We start from the raw sequence: 19,907 nt of genomic DNA, 5'->3' as shown, positions 1-19,907 counted from the left end.
AATTTTCATATTTTGGTGACTATTTTGGGTTCCTTTCATTGGCTTGGTATTCGTGCGGCCCCGGCCGTACTCTGAAATTCTAAATTTGGCCCTGTCACCGAAAAAGGTTGGGAATCACTGCCTTAGACGATTCGTAAGTGAAATTTGTGAGTTGGATTTGGACGCTACCTTTCTTAGAATTACTCAGACTCGGGCCAACTCGGTGGAAAAAGGAAAATGACTCGAGTGGACTCGGAATGCCGTGAATTTGTTAGAACCATGAACGCAACAAACTAATCGCGTACCAGGGGAATAATAATAGATCAGAAGGTGGCAGATTGGTATTTCGCTAACTAAGCAAGTGGTTATGGCAACAATTGGCATTCTGTTAGTTACATCTTTGGTCGCTAAACCATGTTATTAAGGCCACTTAAAGGTACCGAGTACCGTATATGGTACGCTCCGACGATGTAACAACAATGGGCCGTTCGGCGTTCCGATATTTCAATAACTAGGACACATTCATTAATATATTTATATTTTTTTGCTCCTATATTTGAAGATATTTGGCCATGAGACTAATAGCCCACTTATCAGAAGTATATCCGAATCTTGGATTGGAATCACAGCTCAACCTAAAAATGTTTTGATATCAGATCAGTCTCTATTACCAATCTGTTATTCAAAATATTCAATAGTAGCTGTGAAATTAAGACGCGATAGCTTTTATGATGGCATCATACATTTGTCCGCCCATATGGTGTCTATATCTTATAATTAGGGCGTTTTTTTGACATGTCAAAAGTTTGTCAAAATTGTAGCGTTAGGTCAAAATTTGTCAAAATTTTTCATTAAGTCAAAAAATTTTTGACGTCTGCCTTTCGGTTGCAAAAGAGATTTTGCACTTTCGGTGAACTTATCATTTGATATTTTACAGCTTGTAGCCTATGTTATTGGCCTACTGTTGTAAACGGCTAATTGTCTGCTCATTGTGAATCATAACCAGTCAAATAAAACAAGTAGGTAAACATGGTGTTATGGTCAACGTACCGCAATATCCTAACTGAAGAAAGACTTCTTGCGCATTGCATCATTCTTATATGAAGAAGTGCATGATGAAAAATTGTGATGTTGACAACATCGTCAGAATGAGCAACACAGTGTGTCACCAGCAGTTTACGCGCAACTTGAGTGTTGTCAGCCAACAACTGCTGCTGTTGAACGTCATTGGCAATCTTCTTAGTAAGGACATGCACTTTCTACACAAGAATGTAGGAAAGTATCCTCGTTGTACTACAAAATTTTTCAATTATTTCTACCATAATACGTATTGTAACCAACCACTGGAATTCTTCATAGGGCCAGATTTCGTTAAAATATTGTTTTTTTGTGTAAAAAGTTGCCTTTTTCTAAGCCAAAAACGTTTTTTCAGCCCAAACTACTTCGTTAGGACAGTCAGTTCCAACCAGAAATGAAGATAAGTGGTAGGCTACAATTTTAACACTATTTGGGAAAACACCTAATTTGCATACGTTAGGTCAAAATTTGGTCAAAATTCCGTTTTTTAGGTCAAAAAAGTCAAAATTTTGATTTTTTAGGTCAAAAATTTCCTTTTTTTAGGTAAAAAAAAAACGCCCTAATTATAATTAATATATATCAAGTACAACAACAATTCTATTCTAATAGTTATAAATGTGATGATTCTTTTCGTGCCAGGCCTGAATTAATACAATAGTAAATCTCATTTTGACGATGTGTGTTTACTGTCAGTCTGCTGGATCGGCTCACTTCCAATAGAACAATTCATTCCCGCCAAATAAGGCCTACTTGGAAAGACATAGAATACCCTATAAATGCTGCGGCCCGCGGCGTCGTCAAAACTGGAAAACTGGCCCGGAGCACATTTGAGTTTGAGACCTCTGATCTATTTACTATGTGCGGATAATTCGTTACGCAATGAAGAACCAATACTAGTGACGCAATATGAGCATGGGCGTTTGACCATCCGACATTTCTGCTGTCCAAAACCTGTTTCAAATCGCACTCTTCATTGTTCACGAATGTTCAGTTTATGTCATGGGCATTGAACAAATGAAAAGTAATCGTTCTTTCACAAAGAAATCGATATATATGTGAAGTAGTCGATTACGATTACTTCGGATTTTTTTCGAATGTAATCGATTGCCATTACGATTACTTGCAAATGCTGTAATCGTCGTAATCGATTACGATTACTAATTAGGATTACCCCATATCCGCACCAGAGTTATAAAAAGTGGGTGTAACTAGTCTTTCAGTAGAAAATTAGAAGCCAACAAAATGACTTTGACTCGGACTTGACTCGGTGGTGAATTGAAAATGACGACACGACTCGAGTCAAAACTAAAAGAAAGAGATTGACTTGTGACTCGAAACCATGCGACTTAGTTACAACCTACAATCTTGATCTGGCGGCACTTTCCGCATCATTACAAAGTACAATTTCAAATTCACAATGATCATTGGTTATTATGCAAAGCATATGGATTTTACATATGCCTTCTCTTACAAAACCTCCACACCTTAGTATTCAATCAACCTTTTAACGAATGCATTTTATCAAAAAATTTAGCTCAACGGAATGACACGCGTATCCCGAACGATTTTCGTTGAATGATTCACTCAGCAGAAAACCAGAGGTGGTCAAAGTAGTCACCGTCGCTACTCAAGTAGTATTAGAAGTAACGCCGGCATTTCTACTCAAGTAGAAGTAGGAGTGGTGGTTCACAAGTAAGTAAGTAGGTATTCTACGCGTATTTTTGCCTACAAAACTGAAAACTGTCAAGTAGAAGTAGAAGTAGTCTAAAATCATAACTACTTAAACAGTAGTGTGAGTAGGCACAATCTACTTCAAGGACTTCGAATAGTAGAAGTACTTCGTTTCTGACCCCCTCTGCAGAAAACACAATGAGATAACATGGCAGGCATCGCATAGCCTGCTTATTTGCACGCTGAAAAGGTTTTTACAGTCTCGGATGCTCAATCGCCCAAAGGCGATCAATTTCACTTTATTTTATTCTTTTCTTTTATGATCTATGACAGACGAACTATTACGCGGTTTAATTGGCAGTCGCATCCGATGTATGTGCCGCGTAGCCGCATTAAATTACGCATTCGCGAAACAATAACTTCATATTGTTAATTTATTCGCTAAAAGCTTTTCGACTGACCCTTATCAGTAGCGAACGTCAGTGATAGGGTGGATCAAATTCGAAATGTAATAACTATTTTGTGTCTATGACGTAATAATAACATAAAGAAAACAACTAGTAGACAGGCAAGATACGGTAGTAGTAACGATACAAAACAAACGTTAACGAGCACATATTCGGTTATAAAAAACCGAGAACACAGCACACAACATTAATGAAATATTCCAAGGGTGTAGAGGCGTTGACGAAGAAGGAACGCCAGAAGGACGCCATGAGCATGGATTAGGATTAGGATTTGAAAAAACAGGATTTGTGAAATTTTGTCGGATTTGGATTGGATTAGGACATAGAAATTCATGTCCGCTCAAAGTACAAACTAATACAGTTTATGCTAGTGATTCATACGCAATGAACGGTCGCTGCATCACTTTCCCGTGACCTAAGGTTAAACCTCCTGTTAAGTGGGGAACGTCATAATGCGATAACAAGAGAGTACCGCAACAATAACAGCAACAACCTGCGTACAGCAGTTTCCTTCGAAAAATATACAGCAGCAATGGTTTCGCAGTGTAGGAGATTGAACTGCCGCTGGGGTCAGATGCCTTTTCAGTAACAGCCAGAATATAACAAAAGTTTGGGCGGAATAGTGATATGAGACCGAAGAGGGCGATAGACAAATATGTCTCACAAAGTTTAGACGCGTACGGTAGATTGGGAATGGGATAGATTAGATTGGGAACTGGGAGAGAATATCGCAGGTTATAAATTGAGTTAGGCCGATATCTGGCTCGTCATGCCGATGTGGCCGAGTTTGAGTTTGGTGCCCCTGCCTTAAATCGAGAATATACCAATAGCACCAATTTCTAAGAATTCACTGACTAGTAGCCTAATTTAGGAGAGGACCATGACTGATGGTTCGAATATTTTAACAACGTGACTTTTATATCAGTAGTTCTCAACCTTTGGACCTTGCGGCACTCTCTCTCAGGAGAGAGAAAAAAGCTCGCGACACTATATAGCACTTCGAGTAGTGGAACACAATACGTAACTGCCGCATCTTAAACCCACAATTGCCCAATTGAGTGGCAGAACTCAATTGAGGCTCGTGAATGAACATATAATATCATAGCCATATCTTTCAAGCTATTGGTGTTATTGGTGTACGGAACCAGCATATAACTCAAGTTTGAGGTCATTGCTCATTGAAATCACGGGAGTATCCCTTTCATTTTTGCCATATGAAAGCTATATATATTGTAATGCTGAATGTTAAGCAAATGAGATGTTAATATAAATTAGGCCTACTTTTGAAGTTGTGACAGTAATGTGTATCGCAGTCAGATGTAGGCGATTTTTTTCTCTTGAAACTAGCGTTTGTAATACTTGTGTAGACAGAATTACACTAAAAATATTTCAATTTTATATCGTTGACTTGTTTTGAGGCTTGTTGTGTTCTAAGCAGGTTCTACTCCTGGGCTCATTTCATTGCTATGTTCAAGAGATTCTTCTATACTATGTTTAGACAAGGTGATCTGGCTAATATGTTTTATGACTGACTGGCACCATTGCAAGGATTCAATATAAAATTAGTTAAGTTTCACGATTGGGTGATCACTAAATGGTTGATTTGTGATGAGTGATATGGAATCACTCAGTAACAATCAATATGACAAAAAGCTTCAATTAAATCAGGCTATGAATATTACTTCCTACCCCTAATCAACATATCTTTACTGGTTTTAGTAGGCTACTGGCAACATATTGATCATGAATGATGTATACATTTTTGCTACAGTATGCTCTTCATATCTTCTAGGTCAGTGTTTCCCAAGCTTTTTCGATTCAACTCTCTATTAAAAAGGTAAAAATATCTTTATCGGCTCTTTTAAAGACTAGACCAGAGGTAATCAGTAACGTTATGCCTGTACTTTTCAGTGGTATTCACGAAGATGGTATCCATGTACGTGCACATTTAGCCTACTGGCTTTGCTTGTATAGCAGCGGAACTTCAACACTTTTTTCACTCACGTCTCTCAAAATCTCCTACTTTTAAACACTGCTCTAAGTTATATTCCCTTTATAAAATGTAATAGGTTATTGGGTGGTACCGTAAACCGGGGTAACTTTGGACAATTTTCAACAATTCCGCTTTGTATCTTGGAAATGCTAGGGTGTAGGGGAGGCAAGTTTTGTGTTTTTCAGGGGTCATGGAACAAAGATTAGAATGACCTAATCAAAAATTTTCATTGTTATAAATAAGTACTTCATTTTTGTAAATTATCCGTGTCCAATAGGGTGGAGTGAAAAATGGAAAATTTTGAATTTTAAAACGGACACTTGATATGTAGTGCCAAATTAAAAACAAATAATTTCTATAATAATTTTGGGCTCGTGCACCCTCCAGTGGTCGTGCAATTGCATCGAACGAGCCAAAAATAGCTAATTTCGCTATATATTGATGACCGCTTCCTCTAGAAAGCTGATTTTGGGCACAAAAGATGCGGAAGCAACAAGTTTCTATCTCACTTCCACGGAACTTTGTCATAAAAATGAACAGAAAAAAAGTTTTGAGCAAAATATCGATTTTTAGATCATTTTTCGGTAAAATTAGGCACTGAAGAAGGGTACGAGGCCAAAAGCGTGTGGTGATCGATCTTATGACTGACAACTCCATATTGGAAACACATAAATTGTTAATTCATATTGAAACACACAAAACCATCAATTCCATATTGAAAAAGATATATTTCGAAGATGATTTCACTACCAGAGTATTAGTCTGCACAAACTTTGAAATCTTGTTTTGTATTAAAAGATTTCATCTGTTTTTGAGACTTCAGTTTTTCTCTGATTAAGTCATCTCTACGTTTAAATCCCGACACATGGGCAGATGCTTTGGTCACCACTTTAACGTCTCTTTCCACTGCCTGGTTGTGCCAAGGATGTTTGAGGAGATGACCTTAGATTTTCCATCTCGAGATATGGTGAGTTTTTGATTGCTGGTGGCTGTTCCATATCTTTTAGATTCAAGTTGACAATTTAGTGGTATGATTTGGCCTTGATGTTTATAATTGGGATTTTAAACAATCTGATTCTAGTGTCAACGTTGTTTTTAGGTTTCGTTTCATTAACATATCCTCCTTCAAAGTCATTAATTGGAATCTGGTATTCTGTTTGATCTGCTCACAGTTGAAATCTTGCAAGTCTTCCGAGGCCTTCATCATCATCACCGAGCATTCCCAAAATACATTATCCGGATGTGCAAAATATGCTTTTCCTTGTAGCAAAGGTAGTGCAAGGTTGCGAATTCGTGTATCAGAAAGCTTTGTAATATGGAAAACTATGTTGCAGAAGTTTTTAGCACCATCAACAATGGAATTGTGCCTTTTTATTTCTAACCATGACGGAAAATAAAACTCCATGCAGAATTAAGCAAGATAGTTCAGATTGCTTGATGGGGTAACTGTGGAAAATGTAGTTTTTTGTATGCCTTTACACTCTACTGGTTATGAAACCACGTAAATGAGGTTTATTTGGTAAGAGTTGATGAGAGCAGTGGCTAAAACTGAAACAAAATAGTATATGTCTGGTCTATCGCATGATTTTTACCTAATCCCCCCCCCCCAAAAAAACAAATTAGGTAGGCTAATACCCCCTTATTCATCTCTTCTCTCAATTTTGCCCAATGGCTTCACCCATTAGGACTTATAAATGACATATAGAGATAAGGGGTATCCCACTGGCAGTGTCAGCAATCAACAGCATACATTAAGCATGTTACTGTGATTTATTGCCGATTTCAGATATATTACTGTTCTTTAAAAGATACACTTTCCCTTTCCTATGTCCTCCGATGGATATATTTATCGTAATTTACGATATCCCTTACTCTGCAGGTGCATCTTTAGGAGTACCATAGGTGATATGTTTTTCAAGTAGCTTACACCCGATTGCAATATCTCACTATCTCACCTCATTGCCTAGCCTACCCATTTTTTCATATTTTGGCAAACTCTAATTTATTAATCTTCTCATTCCATTTTAAAAAGCCATCAGGTCGGTCATAAGAAAAATAACTGACGATACACTTTGACACAGATGAAGCATCCACTTTCCAGAGCTCTAAATATCACATTTTCCACTGTCCAAAGTAACTTTGGACATCACATTTTCTTGTAATTATGTAAGGGTGAGCCCACTGAGATTATTGCCATGGATTAGGACTACTTAGAGGTATCTGTTGCCAAGTTTTGTGTCTATGAATCACATGCTATTAATGTTTATTGGTGAGAAGTTTAATAGCCATAAATTTTGATGAAATTGACCCCCGCCATTAATTTATCAATGTTGGGTCAAGTTTATGTTGTAGTGAAATGAATCCATCTTTTATTGAGACTACTTGTGGTACTGTTGCCTCATGAAAAAGAATTTGACATTCAGCGGCAACCATTTAATAACCATTTAAATCTTTTACTGCTTAGTGTCCAAAGTTACCCTTGAGTCAAAAGTAACCCCGGTTTACGGTACTGTAATTTTCTATGTATATTACGCCCCATGTATATTACATACCCTTAAATTGGCATGTAGTTACTGAGAAAAATCCAGTACCCATGTATAGCACACATCCTGCACGAGCAGTAGCGTACATCATGTAATGTACAATTGTACATGTACTGTGCAGTAGTGGTTCTCAACTGCCGACCAGTGCCGGTCCACCAAATGTATTAAAAGTATTTATCCTAATTTAGAGATGAAAATAGTTCAGGGTTTAGGACGTATTTTTGCACTCGGTTGTGATAGCAAATTTGTTGTTTTTATCAGGTTTTCGTTTAAGTGTTATATGAGGCGACTCATAAGTAGCCCGCAACTCGTTTTGGACAGATTTCATGTGAATGCTTCATATACTTTTAAACAAAAGTGACACATGGTAGTATGGTGGAGGCTATAGTACAGTTGTTCTTATAACCTTTTTCACAATGCAGCGCTCCCTTTCGAAAATTGCCTGGGTCTGGTATCCCCATAATTTTAGGACAGTAGTAAAAACAAGTGGTAAGAGTTCAAAGGCCGGTTGGTATTTTTGGGTTATGTGACTTTACTATTGGAAATAGTTTTGAATCGTGCCCGAATAGCACTCGACTAATTAACGCTACGTCTGGCAAAACGAGAGTAAAGCTCAGAAGAAAGAGACTGCCAGTTTTGTTGCATCGCAATGACAAAACTCGAGAACAATGCAAATTTCTAGACTAATTATGGGGGTTCTAGGGCCATGAACAGAATGATATTTGTATTTTCGGAATCAGTATAGCAATATTTGAAGAGCTTCTTGGAGGTACAGAACTTCAATATACAATTAAATAGTATAGCAATAGCTTTCAATTGATCCCCGTTTTATTGAATTTGGCGCTAATCAACCCGATAAAAAATGGCCGTAAAGTTGCCTTTGGTCAAATGGAAAGTATGACCTAACCAAAATGCAACGAGCCCTTTACTTCCGCTGTGTCCACACCATATAGGACACTATGCTCATACTATCTGGTCCAATAAATTTAACATAAACGTATTCCAAATTCCAATCAAAGCAGCCCATATTATAAAAACTTCATGCAAGGTTGCAGGTCACAAAACTAAACAGTAACATCCTTTATTAAATATGATGGAGAAATAATATGAAGATTTGATTTTCAGCTATCAAATACAAATATATTTATTTAATCATGTTTAATACACAAATGGCTGTGGCTCTCACTCTCACTTTTTAGAGTGGTACAGTGCGTCTTTCTTCGATTTCGACACGCTATTCACTGTGGGATAAAATACCTAGTTCAAAACGCTTTGTGGAAATAAACCAAACCATTTGTTTTGAAGTTCAAGCGGTCCACGAGATCAAGAAGGTTGAGAACCACTGTGGCACAGTGCATGTATAGTAAATGAGTACCGTAATTTTTCGAATATAGTAGAGTAGCTGTGGTTTAGTATACTATGCCGACTTTTTTACCTCTTCCGAAAGCTTTGTAAATACTCATAATCTAAGTACTATGGTGTTTTAAACTGTTTGGCGGTATTTTATAGTGCAACTTTTTGCAACTTTCCTCTTTTTTTCGTAGCCAATTTTTGCTGCAATTTTCATCAAATATTGCATAATAATGTCAAGGAGTGATTCAACAACATGCTGTAAACTATTTCTAGTATGGTTCTACTCTCTTCGATTTGCATAAAGAGCTATATGACGGCCTAGCTCAGAGGCGGGCAGCATACGGCCCGCGGGTTTCCAGTCTTGGTTGATAATGTGGCCCGCTGGCCGGTGTCCTGTCAATACCGATGAAACCGTTACCGAGAATGCAAAGTATGCAATGCAGGCATGTTATGCATATAAACAGTAGGGGTCTTCAAAAGTGACTTTTTTTCTCAAATCGTACTACTGGCTACTTGATAAAATTGTTAGGGTACCCAATTTAATTATTTATTATAGTGGCGCCCACCGTAAATACTACGGTATTTTATTCAAATCCAAATTTTTCGTCGACAATTACTTCGCTTCCACTGGTTGAAATTGAACCAAATTTGGTGAACATCGTTTCTATAGACGGCCTAACACTTTCATGGGGTGAACAGAAAATTTTCAATTTTTTAAATATTCATTTTTTTATATTAAATATAAACTTTTTTCTCCTATAGCAAAGCGACTACTGGCTGGAATTGAACCGAATTTGGTGTGTAGGCTTAAATTAGGCAACCTAACAATTTTATCAAGTAGCCAGTACAATTTGAGAAAAAAATAGTCATTTTTGAAGATCCTAATATACAGGTCATGTGCATGTGCATGACGGCTTTGCCAAATTCGGTGTCCATTCTCAGATATAAATTCTCGACAACGCCTTCTCAGTATGTTAGATTCCTGGCATTGGCCGTTCTCGGTACCGGTAATGGTATAGAACCGTAAATGCCGATAATGGAAGTCTTCTCGCTTCTATTTACGCGTAAGCTCCACTCTCGCACGCTGCGCACACGCAGATAATAACAAACAGCCACTAAAATTTGACGTAGTGAGCAAGTAGTGGGGAATCTCGGCAGACTAGGGCCGCGGGGTTTTATACCAATACCGAGAATGGGTGCGAGAGAGGAGCTTACGCGTAAGTTCGTACAAACGAATAGACTTGCATTATCGGCATTTACGATGCTGTACTCAACCCTAATGAATTGATATCTTGGTAAATTTAGGGTACCGGGCTTACCGAACTGAATTCTGCAATATTCACAATATAGCCTATATCTCCACATCTTTCTTTAATACCTGGGCTCTAGGTTATATAAAATATTACCAAACAAAGGTAATAGCTTTTGTCCGATCATTTCTATTCATAAAATATTATGAAGAAAGAATATTGTTACCTTCCAGAAAAAGCTTCAGCCCTGATAAAATGCATAAACGACAATGCATACCAAAAAACGGCGGACAAAATTCTCGAAGACATCGGCGCCGACGACCTCAGCAAGCCTGATTTCCAAGTACATCCCCAGATGAGATGGGTTACTAAGTCGGAATATTTCAAAGGCAATTATGAAGAGGTGCACGGAATGGAAGTCGCAGTGAAAAGAAAATTATTCTTCTGGAAAAAGGAAGAGGTGGTGAAAAATGAGTTCAGAAAAGAGTTTGGATTCCTACGACAAAACGTTGACGACAACAAATTCATCGAGCTAGATAAAGTTTTGGAACAATTCATCAACGAGAAAAGTTCTATCACCGCCATTGTGGCGTCTGCGGGATCTGGGAAAACCACTCTCATGCGTAGAATCGCTAGAAAAGCTGTAGGCGATTCACTTACGAATACAGAAACCATTGCAAGCCCTTCTCAGCTCAAGTACAAATTGATACGTTATATAGAAATAAAAGGCATGCAACATAAAGGACTCATCAAACCATCTAAATTTCTTTTCGATGGCCTCTTTCAGAACGAGATCGACGAGGATAATGCGTATTGGTGGTTGCTCGAACATCAATCAGAAGCAGTTTTATTTTTCGACGGCTTGGATCAGGCTACTTGGAAAATCAACAGAGATGGTGACGAGGACATAAATCCTTATAGTAAAGCCAAAGCAAAAACGATCATGTACAACATCCTCTCACGTAATATACTCGCTGATACAAAGATTGTCTTCTCTTCCCGAGAATTCCAAGTCTCGGATTTACCGGTGAAAGCCCGACCCGCCGACATCATCACACTTTCTGGTTTGACTCTGGATGACGCAAAGACACTTTTTGTGCTTTTGTTACGTCGACATGGGGATGAAGCATGGAAGAAGATAGAAACGATGTCACCAAGGCTGATCAATTTAGTTTCCATTCCCGTTTTTCTGGTCTTAACCGCAGTGATCATGGCCAAGAATCCGGACAAACCTCCCCCTAAGACGGTCACAGGACTGTACAAAAAAATTATATCCAATCTAAGCAGCGTGAACAATATTACTCAAGCTGATGCTATCGCCGGAGTCATCAATAAATTGAAAGGGATGGCATATCGTGGCATGAAAGAAGGGAGAGTGACATTCTCAGAAAATCATTTGAATAAGTTTGGACTTTCAAAAGAAGAAGTTCGAGATCTCATGATGAAGGTTCCAGGAAATAAGCTCCTTAGTTGTAAAGTGTTGGATGGCAGTTTCATTTTCTTCTTCTGCCATCAAAGTCTCCAGGAATTCCTCGCAGCGGGATTTATTGTCAAAATGACGCTTACAAAGTTCATTAGCTTCAACTCTATACACTTGCACAAAGAGCGATGGTCGGTCGTCCGCAGATTCGTGTGCGGCCTCATTTATGATGAAACACCGGATAATCTTTATGAAGGTGAGTCTCGTCGGAGAATATAGTTTTTCATGATCGTATTCCCGCTACTTTCAAGACCCTGGAAGCTGTAAAACAAAGAGGTATGAAACGTATGTTACCGTAGTAGGCTATATTTATCCCGATGCATTCGCTTGATTCACTGCAGTAGTATGATATTTAATTCATGAATACGTTTACTGAGAACATTATCGCTTCAATTTCAGGGCGGATAGGATGCAGTAAAGCGTATTGGTCATTTCTAAATTGCGAAACCCACAAAACAGAATTATATTACAGTGATATTTTCACTGACACTATGCCAGATCTTCCTATTTTTTTAGCAGTATACTACATATCTCTTTTATCAAACTGACATTGATGCCTGACATTTCCCCCCGACAGCACTGATAGGCCTAATGGTTGGATAACAAAGTATCGTTGGGTTATATTCTTCATCTGATCTAGTCACACACAATGTGATAAGACATATTGCGGTATCATGAACAGATAGGAGGATGTCGAGCGACACGCATCAGTAACGATTAGCAGTATACTACATATCTCTTTTAACAAACTGACATTGATGCCTGACATTTCCCCCCGACAGCACTGATAGGCCTAATGGTTAGATAACATAGCATCGTTGGGTTATATTCTTCATCTGATCTAGTCACACACAATGTGATAAGACATAATGCGATATCATGAACAGATAGGAGGATGTCGAGCGACACGCATCAGTAACGAGCCTTTACTCTAACATCCTCCTCGGCCTAGAGTGCCCGATGTCAGTTCTTTTCGATGTTTTTTTTGGATGCCGCGGCCCTTTCTATTAGTTCTTTCCATTCCTTGTGAGTGCTTTCTTCGTCGGGTCTTTTTCTGCGCTTTTTTGTCACCGTAAGAACGGCAACGGCAGGGGAAGAGGACCCCAGATAAACCACTACATTATCTCCCCCGCCACATCGCATCCTGGATTGCCGTCATCCATTTGCCAGCTACATAACGACGAAAGACGATTACAAGCTACTTGCAAAATCTTATGATAAGATATGAATACATAAGAAAACTCCCATTAAACACAAGGCTGTGAATTATCCGTCTCTAAGAGCGAGTTTGGTCTTGTCATATTTCAAGTATCGGAGTAATTTAAATGTTAGCCAAGTCTTAGGCTTTGAGTCCGGGTTACTAAGCGTGACCGTTCATTGTTCCGAACAATCGCTCGACATAATTAGCCATTTGTTCGTGGCCATTCTATGTTTACATTCGATAGTGGTTATAATTATAAATTTTGCGAAGTTGCAATTTCGATGGATTTAAATGTAGAAAATCAATTTCTAACGCTTGACAGTATGGTGGGCACGTATGAAACGAGCTTATTGCATTTATGCTCTGTCGCACTATTGTCACAATGCAGTAAGAGATCAATCCAATCAGAACTGTTTCATTTTCTGTCGGACTGCGTACATAAAGTCGCATAGGCAGCCGAAAGATCTGTGACAGGCAATTGGAAATTTGAACGGTACAACATTAGGTTCTATATCTTACAACAATGACATACTTCATGGATTCATTATGTCGTTGTGAAAACAGGCGTACATTTGTGAGCAAATATGCCTTCCCTTATACCACTTGGATGTGCCTCTGTGAAAACTGTTATATCTCTTTACTCGATTGTAATATGATATAGTGAGGTGCATTATTTGATTGACAGTCTCAAATCAGTCGCTGAAAAAACAAATTCTTGGTGGATCGATACGTTCGCAACTCAAGAGCAAGGAGGACAAGCAAGCTCGCATGGAACTGTATACAGCAATCTATGAATCAGGAGACGACGCTCTTATGAGACGAATTTCCGATATCGATGCATCCAAGATCTCACTGAGTCGCGATGAGGCTCATATCGTCGGATCGCTTGCAGTAAAGAGTGAAAGTCTGGATTGCTTGAATTTACACAACTGCAACATTAATGATGATCTTTTGGCGATCATTGCCGGGAGTCTGGAAAAAGGGATACAAGTGAGTTCAAGCATAACACACTAGAATTGATATGTCGCTCGGTAGGTATAGGCTATTAAAGTCGCATGTCCGGCTCGAGCGGGTGCCATGTCTAAGGACCGTATAATCAACATGCGAATTCAAGGCCGTCCACTATAATTAGAGTGTATGCCAGCGGTGGACTATATAGGTCACAGGAGAAAAAAGCAGGTTAGCCTATTCGTCAACTAAAATCGCATCGTGCATCGGATACTAGTTTTCCCATCTTCAGACATATTTCCTATTTAATGCTGGAGTCTTGATATGAGAGTAGGATTGAAATCAGAGTGGTCAAACTCAACTGGCGTCGCAGGCTGGATTCAAACCTACAGGTAGCTCGTTGGCTGGACCAGTCAAATTCTTCCAAAATGTTACCTCAAATCCAATGCCCTATTTTTCCAATGTACTACTTTGTTATGAAGCAGCAAAATTGTCAAATTCGACATCGAGCTAAAAAGTTGACCTCTTTTTTTTATTACTGCAGTCAACCCGCCGGTGATTACAGTTTGTATGGCAATTTTTTGGTACACAAAATTTGGGGGGCGATGATCGGTGTTGAGCTTGAAAAGAGATCGATGGGTCGAAAAAGGTTGGGAACCACTGCTAGGCTAAACGAAGACGTTGGAATTTGGTTTGGGGACCAGGGACCGTTTGACCCCAAACTGACATAGCACTGCGAAACAGATATCGGAACTATATTTTTCCCTTCTATGTAGAACTACTTTGCGATGCATTTTTACATAAACCTGTAAACTCAGTGCGCACATTTTGCCACTAGAGTGGGTGTAATTTGGCACATCAATATTACTCAACATTCGTTTTCTTCGACACCGCTGATTTAGATCATCGCAGTGCGGTGTGTGTATTTTCCGAACGCATCGTTGCATCACAATAGCATTCCTCTTGCGCGCACGGATGATTGTCCGAAATTCTCAAGTTATTAGGATTGCCATACGTCTGGATTTTCCGGGGCATGTTCGGAATTTTACTGTGCACGTTGTGTCTGGAAGGAAATTTTATTATATGCCTCAAAGTCCATAATTTTGAAGGCTTGAAGTACGCTGAAAATCTTTTTCCAAATAAACATAAACAATAATAGCAGATTTATGCTACTGAAATTTTTTCTTGGCGCTACGCGCAATTTTGTACACTTTGTATTAATTTAAATATAGGGCCACCCCCAGAGTTGGATCAATTGCATTAATTCACTTCAATTTCAATTGCAATTACTCTATTTCATGTTTTAATTTCATTATGATTACAATTACTCTATGCTACAAATATCAAATAACAACTACAATTAGAGTTGTAACCTAGTCACAAAGGATCTCCGAGTAAAAGGGTCATTTCATTTTCATAGTTTTGCCTCGAGTCAAGTCGAGTAATTTTCAACTCACGACCGAGTCCAAGTGAGTGATCAAAGGGTGGGGTCCGAGTCATGGCATTATGGCTCAAGTCCAAGTCATTGTGTTGACTTCTCAGCTTCCGGTTAAATTCTTGGTAACCCACTTATTATAAGGAAAAAAAGACGTAGTTTATTTTTGTCCTTGATGTTTTTTGCGGCATATACACCAACTCATGATACACATACACACAATCTGCGCATATGCATACCATGAGTGCATGATGTGCATATGCCGCTGGACAAGGAAGTGCAGATATAGCCTTTACGGCTTTCTAAGTCATGCACCACCCCTCCATGCTATCCCAGTAATGCATGAGCGCCAAGCAGGGAAGCCATGGATACCTATGTTACTAATCAGGTCTTTAGTCTGACCCGGCACGGATTCGAACCCACGACCAACCGATCAAGAAGCCGGACGCTTAAACATTACGCTATCTTGTCGGTATCCCAGTTAGTTGATATCAAATGGTTCGCATTCATAATATATTAAATTTCCTCACTTGTAGCAGTTTTTGATCGCATTTTCAAGTACCAGTACCAATAGGCGAAATCCAAATAGTGTGGTCACTTTACTGTGCTTTGAAATTACAATGAAATGTCGGTCTTTGCTTGGCGAGTCTCGAGTCATATGACTTGGCTCGAGTCATGCGTAATGACTCGAGTCCAAGTCGAATCAATACACAGATTGAGTCGAGTCATTTCGGAATTTTGCAAAAATGACTCGAGTCAAGTCGAGTCATCAGAAAATCGGGACTCGAGTCTTTAGAACCCTGACTACAATTACAATTACTGCTAAACATGTAAGTACAATTATAATTACAATTACTGGTAAAAGTTTGACTGATTCGGTAGAGAAGTGCTGTTTGACAACTGTAGGGACGTATTTAGCAACAATCTCAAGCTATTCATGTTTCATTCATGATTCGTACTACGTAGAATACCCTTTAATTAGAAAAAAAAACGTATTTAAACTATTCCTAATCATGAGCTCTGAAAAATACAAAAAATAATTTTTTTTTATAAGCGACTAATAAGTTCGAGCGACTGGCAACGACTAATAGCGAATAGGATACAAGACAAGTCAATGAAATGTACTCAAGCGAATACTCAGAGCTGAGTAAGGTGAATGAAATGTAATTGACGGTAAGGCAATAAGGATGATGCCGATAAGGTGTGTAAAATTAAAATAAATGCAAAAATAAAAAAGCTCCTGATAACTACCAATTACAAAATTTTGGTTCACAGTTACATTTTCACTTGCTCAAAACTGTTCGACTGCATTTGATGAACATTAGGATGCGGAAAGGTTCTGGCCCCAGTAAATTAAGCTAAGGTAGGAGGTAAGATTGGGATAACATCTCTACAAATGTGTGATCTAGCGTGATGAAGTCTTAGTTGAAAACTTGAATTTCTTTTTGCAATTGCTGCAGTATGCCTCAGTACTGGAAAGAGATTTAAAAAAAAAACACTGATCGTGGTGTAGGAAATGGTTCAGCACAGGTTACAGAAGAGTTTATTTGCTTTTCGTCCATTTATGAAATTGTAAGATTTTGTTCAACAACTTATATTGTAATTCACCAAGTTTTCTGTTGGAGCTGAAGTTGGCCTATGAGAAACAGTTTAGTATGGCTGAATTAGTTAACGAGGTACGCATAGAACACCCATGTTAATGGGATAATTATTTTATATTGTGATTGTAGGGTTTCAATAACAATGCAATTGAAATTGTAATCAGTAAATTTTTCATCAAATTACAATTACAATTACACAGAATAAAAATGCTACAATGACAATTATTGTAATATGGAAAAATATTAATAATTACATGCAGCTCAATTACAAATTTGAGTTGATCCTACTGTGGCCGCCTCGGTCGCAAAAATGAAATTGAAAGTGAATAAAATCCGCAATCATTTACTGAAATCAAATCGTAATCTCAATTATAGAGTACGGCGTATTCCTAGAATTGATTGAAGCCGTTTGAATGGATTAGTAAAAGACCGTGGCTCTAAACCAGGGGTGGGAAAACCTTTGAGCTCGCGGGCCGCATTCAACATCTGAATCCATTCGCGGGCCGCACTATATAAAATTGGGGTTATAAACCAAAACGCAATATTGGTATTCGATTATATAGTGAGGACATGTAGATGCTTATTTAAAACAAACCAAGCATTTCGTTGATGATATCGTACATGTGCCAGAAACAGTGGCGAGATTTCATAGGCTGGTCGACCTCAACAACCAATTTGTCAAAACTATAGGGATGAGAGTCGGTGGTACCGATTCCTAAAATAGGAATAAAATTTAAATCTGTCAGCAGCGATCGGTTCATAGATTTGTTAATTCCACTTTTGGTTCAGTTCCTGGATGCACAATGCTGACAGCATCATAACCATGTTAGCTTCAAACACGCTTCTACTGTGTGTCGATAAAATATAATACCCTAATTCTACGCATACAGAGAACGAATCTACCTAAGACAAGCGCGAATCGTTTTTTTATAAAAACATCACTGAAAAAATTGAAACTGGAGTGGCCAATCTGAAATCACACTCGTGACCCGAATTACGTCGATCTCGTTAAGGATTTCTGTGATTTTTAGTTTGAACCCTTCAAACCGCGTGAGCTTTATTATCGGTCTGACGCGCCAGACATTAAACATAAAAAATAATGTAGGAAGTATATACCTTAGAATAGAGGTTTTCAAACGATGCAAGAGACCATACTTTGCCCCCTTACGATGGTGAATGATTACGTATCCCCTTTATCGTCATATCACAAAACGCAACCAGAATGCTAGCAAACCTAACGGGTAGTTTCATGGCATGGAACGCTACGACGAACGCTATGAAATACAGCACATCAACCGTGAATTGGATGTAAATCGCGCGGATCGCGAATTTTTTTTTCAGTTGATCTCAGCTTCGTGCCCTTCTTAAGATGCTTTCACCCCCTCAGGGTGGGCGCCCACCAGTTTGAGAACCACTTCCTTAAAAATATCATGGTGAAATATAATCAAGTCTCTGCATTAATTCGATTTTTAGTATGCATTTCATCAATATTTTTAAAAAGTTTCTTTAGACCAGGGCCGGCCAGAGAAGGTTTTGAGTGGCCCGCGAGGTCATTTCCGAAATTTCTAATATCATCAAAATTGGATTGCACAGATTGTGAACTTGCAAGACCAACCAATTATTTGATTAATCTGGCCGCAACACTTGAGATGAGATGACTAAAATATCAGTTCCGACGCATTGACAGATCCATCAGCCATTCACATATTGGTATATCTTCGTTCACTACAATAAAGCAGAATAATTTGCGGTAGATTTATCAAAGGTAAAAATTTTCTACAAGCTTGGCGCAACATGTTGTCACTCGATTTCTTGTTTTTAATATTGTTGCCCTATGTGGAAATGGAAGAACACCTAATGTATCAGATTGAGTCCAACTATATTTGCGATTACGAGACAAAGTGTCGTTCAACATATGCGACATTGCGGTTGCGCTCGCAGTAAGACCGTCGCCTATGAAACCTAGGCACGAAATGATTGCTGCATGTTGGTCGCATCTTTCGATATCGATATGTCCATGCGCTGAATAGCCCTGTCCTCGCAAAACTAGCCCAGCGATGTACAACAGGCCCGCAATATAGTCAAATGACAATATTATTGGCCTATGAACTTCAAAAAAGTTTTGCGCTGCGCGCGGCTAGTCGCCCGCGCGATAATCCGTCAATCGAATGTGGCCCGTTAGCTGAAAAGGTTGGCCAGCCCTGCTTTAGACTCTCGCGGGCCGCACAGAACGGTGTGGCAGGCCGTATGCGGCCCGCGGGCCGTAGTTTGCCCATCATTGCTCTAAACCTATACGGTCGTTTGCCTTTATTATGCGGATCACAATAATGTTGAACATACTGAGCTTCCAAAATATGCCCTGAATACGTCTGTGCAAAGCTCTGTTCGTTTGACATGATATTGGCAGACATTGTATTCATATTTCATTCATCATTCAGGTGAAGAAAGTGGATTTGCGTCGCAATAATTTCTCAGCTAAAGCATTGCGTTCACTTCTCGGACATCTTCGGATTGAATCGCTATCTCGAAAATTAGATTGGGAAGTGAGATCGATTCTATGATTCAGTTGCGTACTAACAAGCCACTATAATTTTCTACTGCAATAACTTCGCTTCTAGTGGTTGGAATTTAGCCAAATTTGGTATGCATCATCTCTACTGATAGCCTAACAATTTTATGCGGTTGACAGGAAATTTTGGTTTATTTGTGTGTCTTTTAATGATAATTTCAAAACTTTCTATAGCAAGTATCTCGCTTCTACTGGTTGGACTTGAAGCCAAATTTGGTTTATAGCGTCGTTTTAACCAACCTATCAATTTTATCACATAGCCAGTGGAATCTGAAGAAAACATTTTTTGAGCGGCCCTACTCTGCATTCATTCCAAAGATGTACAGTATTTACCCACTGA

The 19,907-nt window shown here is 38.8% G+C and overlaps 2 protein-coding genes across 3 annotated transcripts in view; both read left to right on the top strand.

Moving 5' to 3' along the window:
- LOC145452996 (NACHT, LRR and PYD domains-containing protein 1 homolog) overlaps window positions 1–19,907 on the top strand; it is a 182,024-nt gene that overhangs the window by 103,222 nt on the left and 58,895 nt on the right. The window lies entirely within an intron of this gene.
- Window positions 1–19,907, top strand: part of LOC145433311 (uncharacterized) — a 247,864-nt gene that overhangs the window by 190,545 nt on the left and 37,412 nt on the right. Inside the window, exons 3-5 of the mRNA XM_080310736.1 lie at window positions 10,567–12,009; window positions 13,700–14,004; window positions 19,437–19,541. Coding sequence (XP_080166862.1) covers window positions 10,567–12,009; window positions 13,700–14,004; window positions 19,437–19,541 — 1,853 coding nt within the window. The remainder of the gene's footprint in view (window positions 1–10,566; window positions 12,010–13,699; window positions 14,005–19,436; window positions 19,542–19,907) is intronic.

Source organism: Botryllus schlosseri, chromosome 1, assembly GCF_051294905.1.
Source record: "Botryllus schlosseri isolate E-star chromosome 1, Bs_hap1, whole genome shotgun sequence".
NCBI lineage: Eukaryota > Metazoa > Chordata > Ascidiacea > Stolidobranchia > Styelidae > Botryllus > Botryllus schlosseri.
This window is presented reverse-complemented; position numbering and strand designations above follow the sequence as displayed.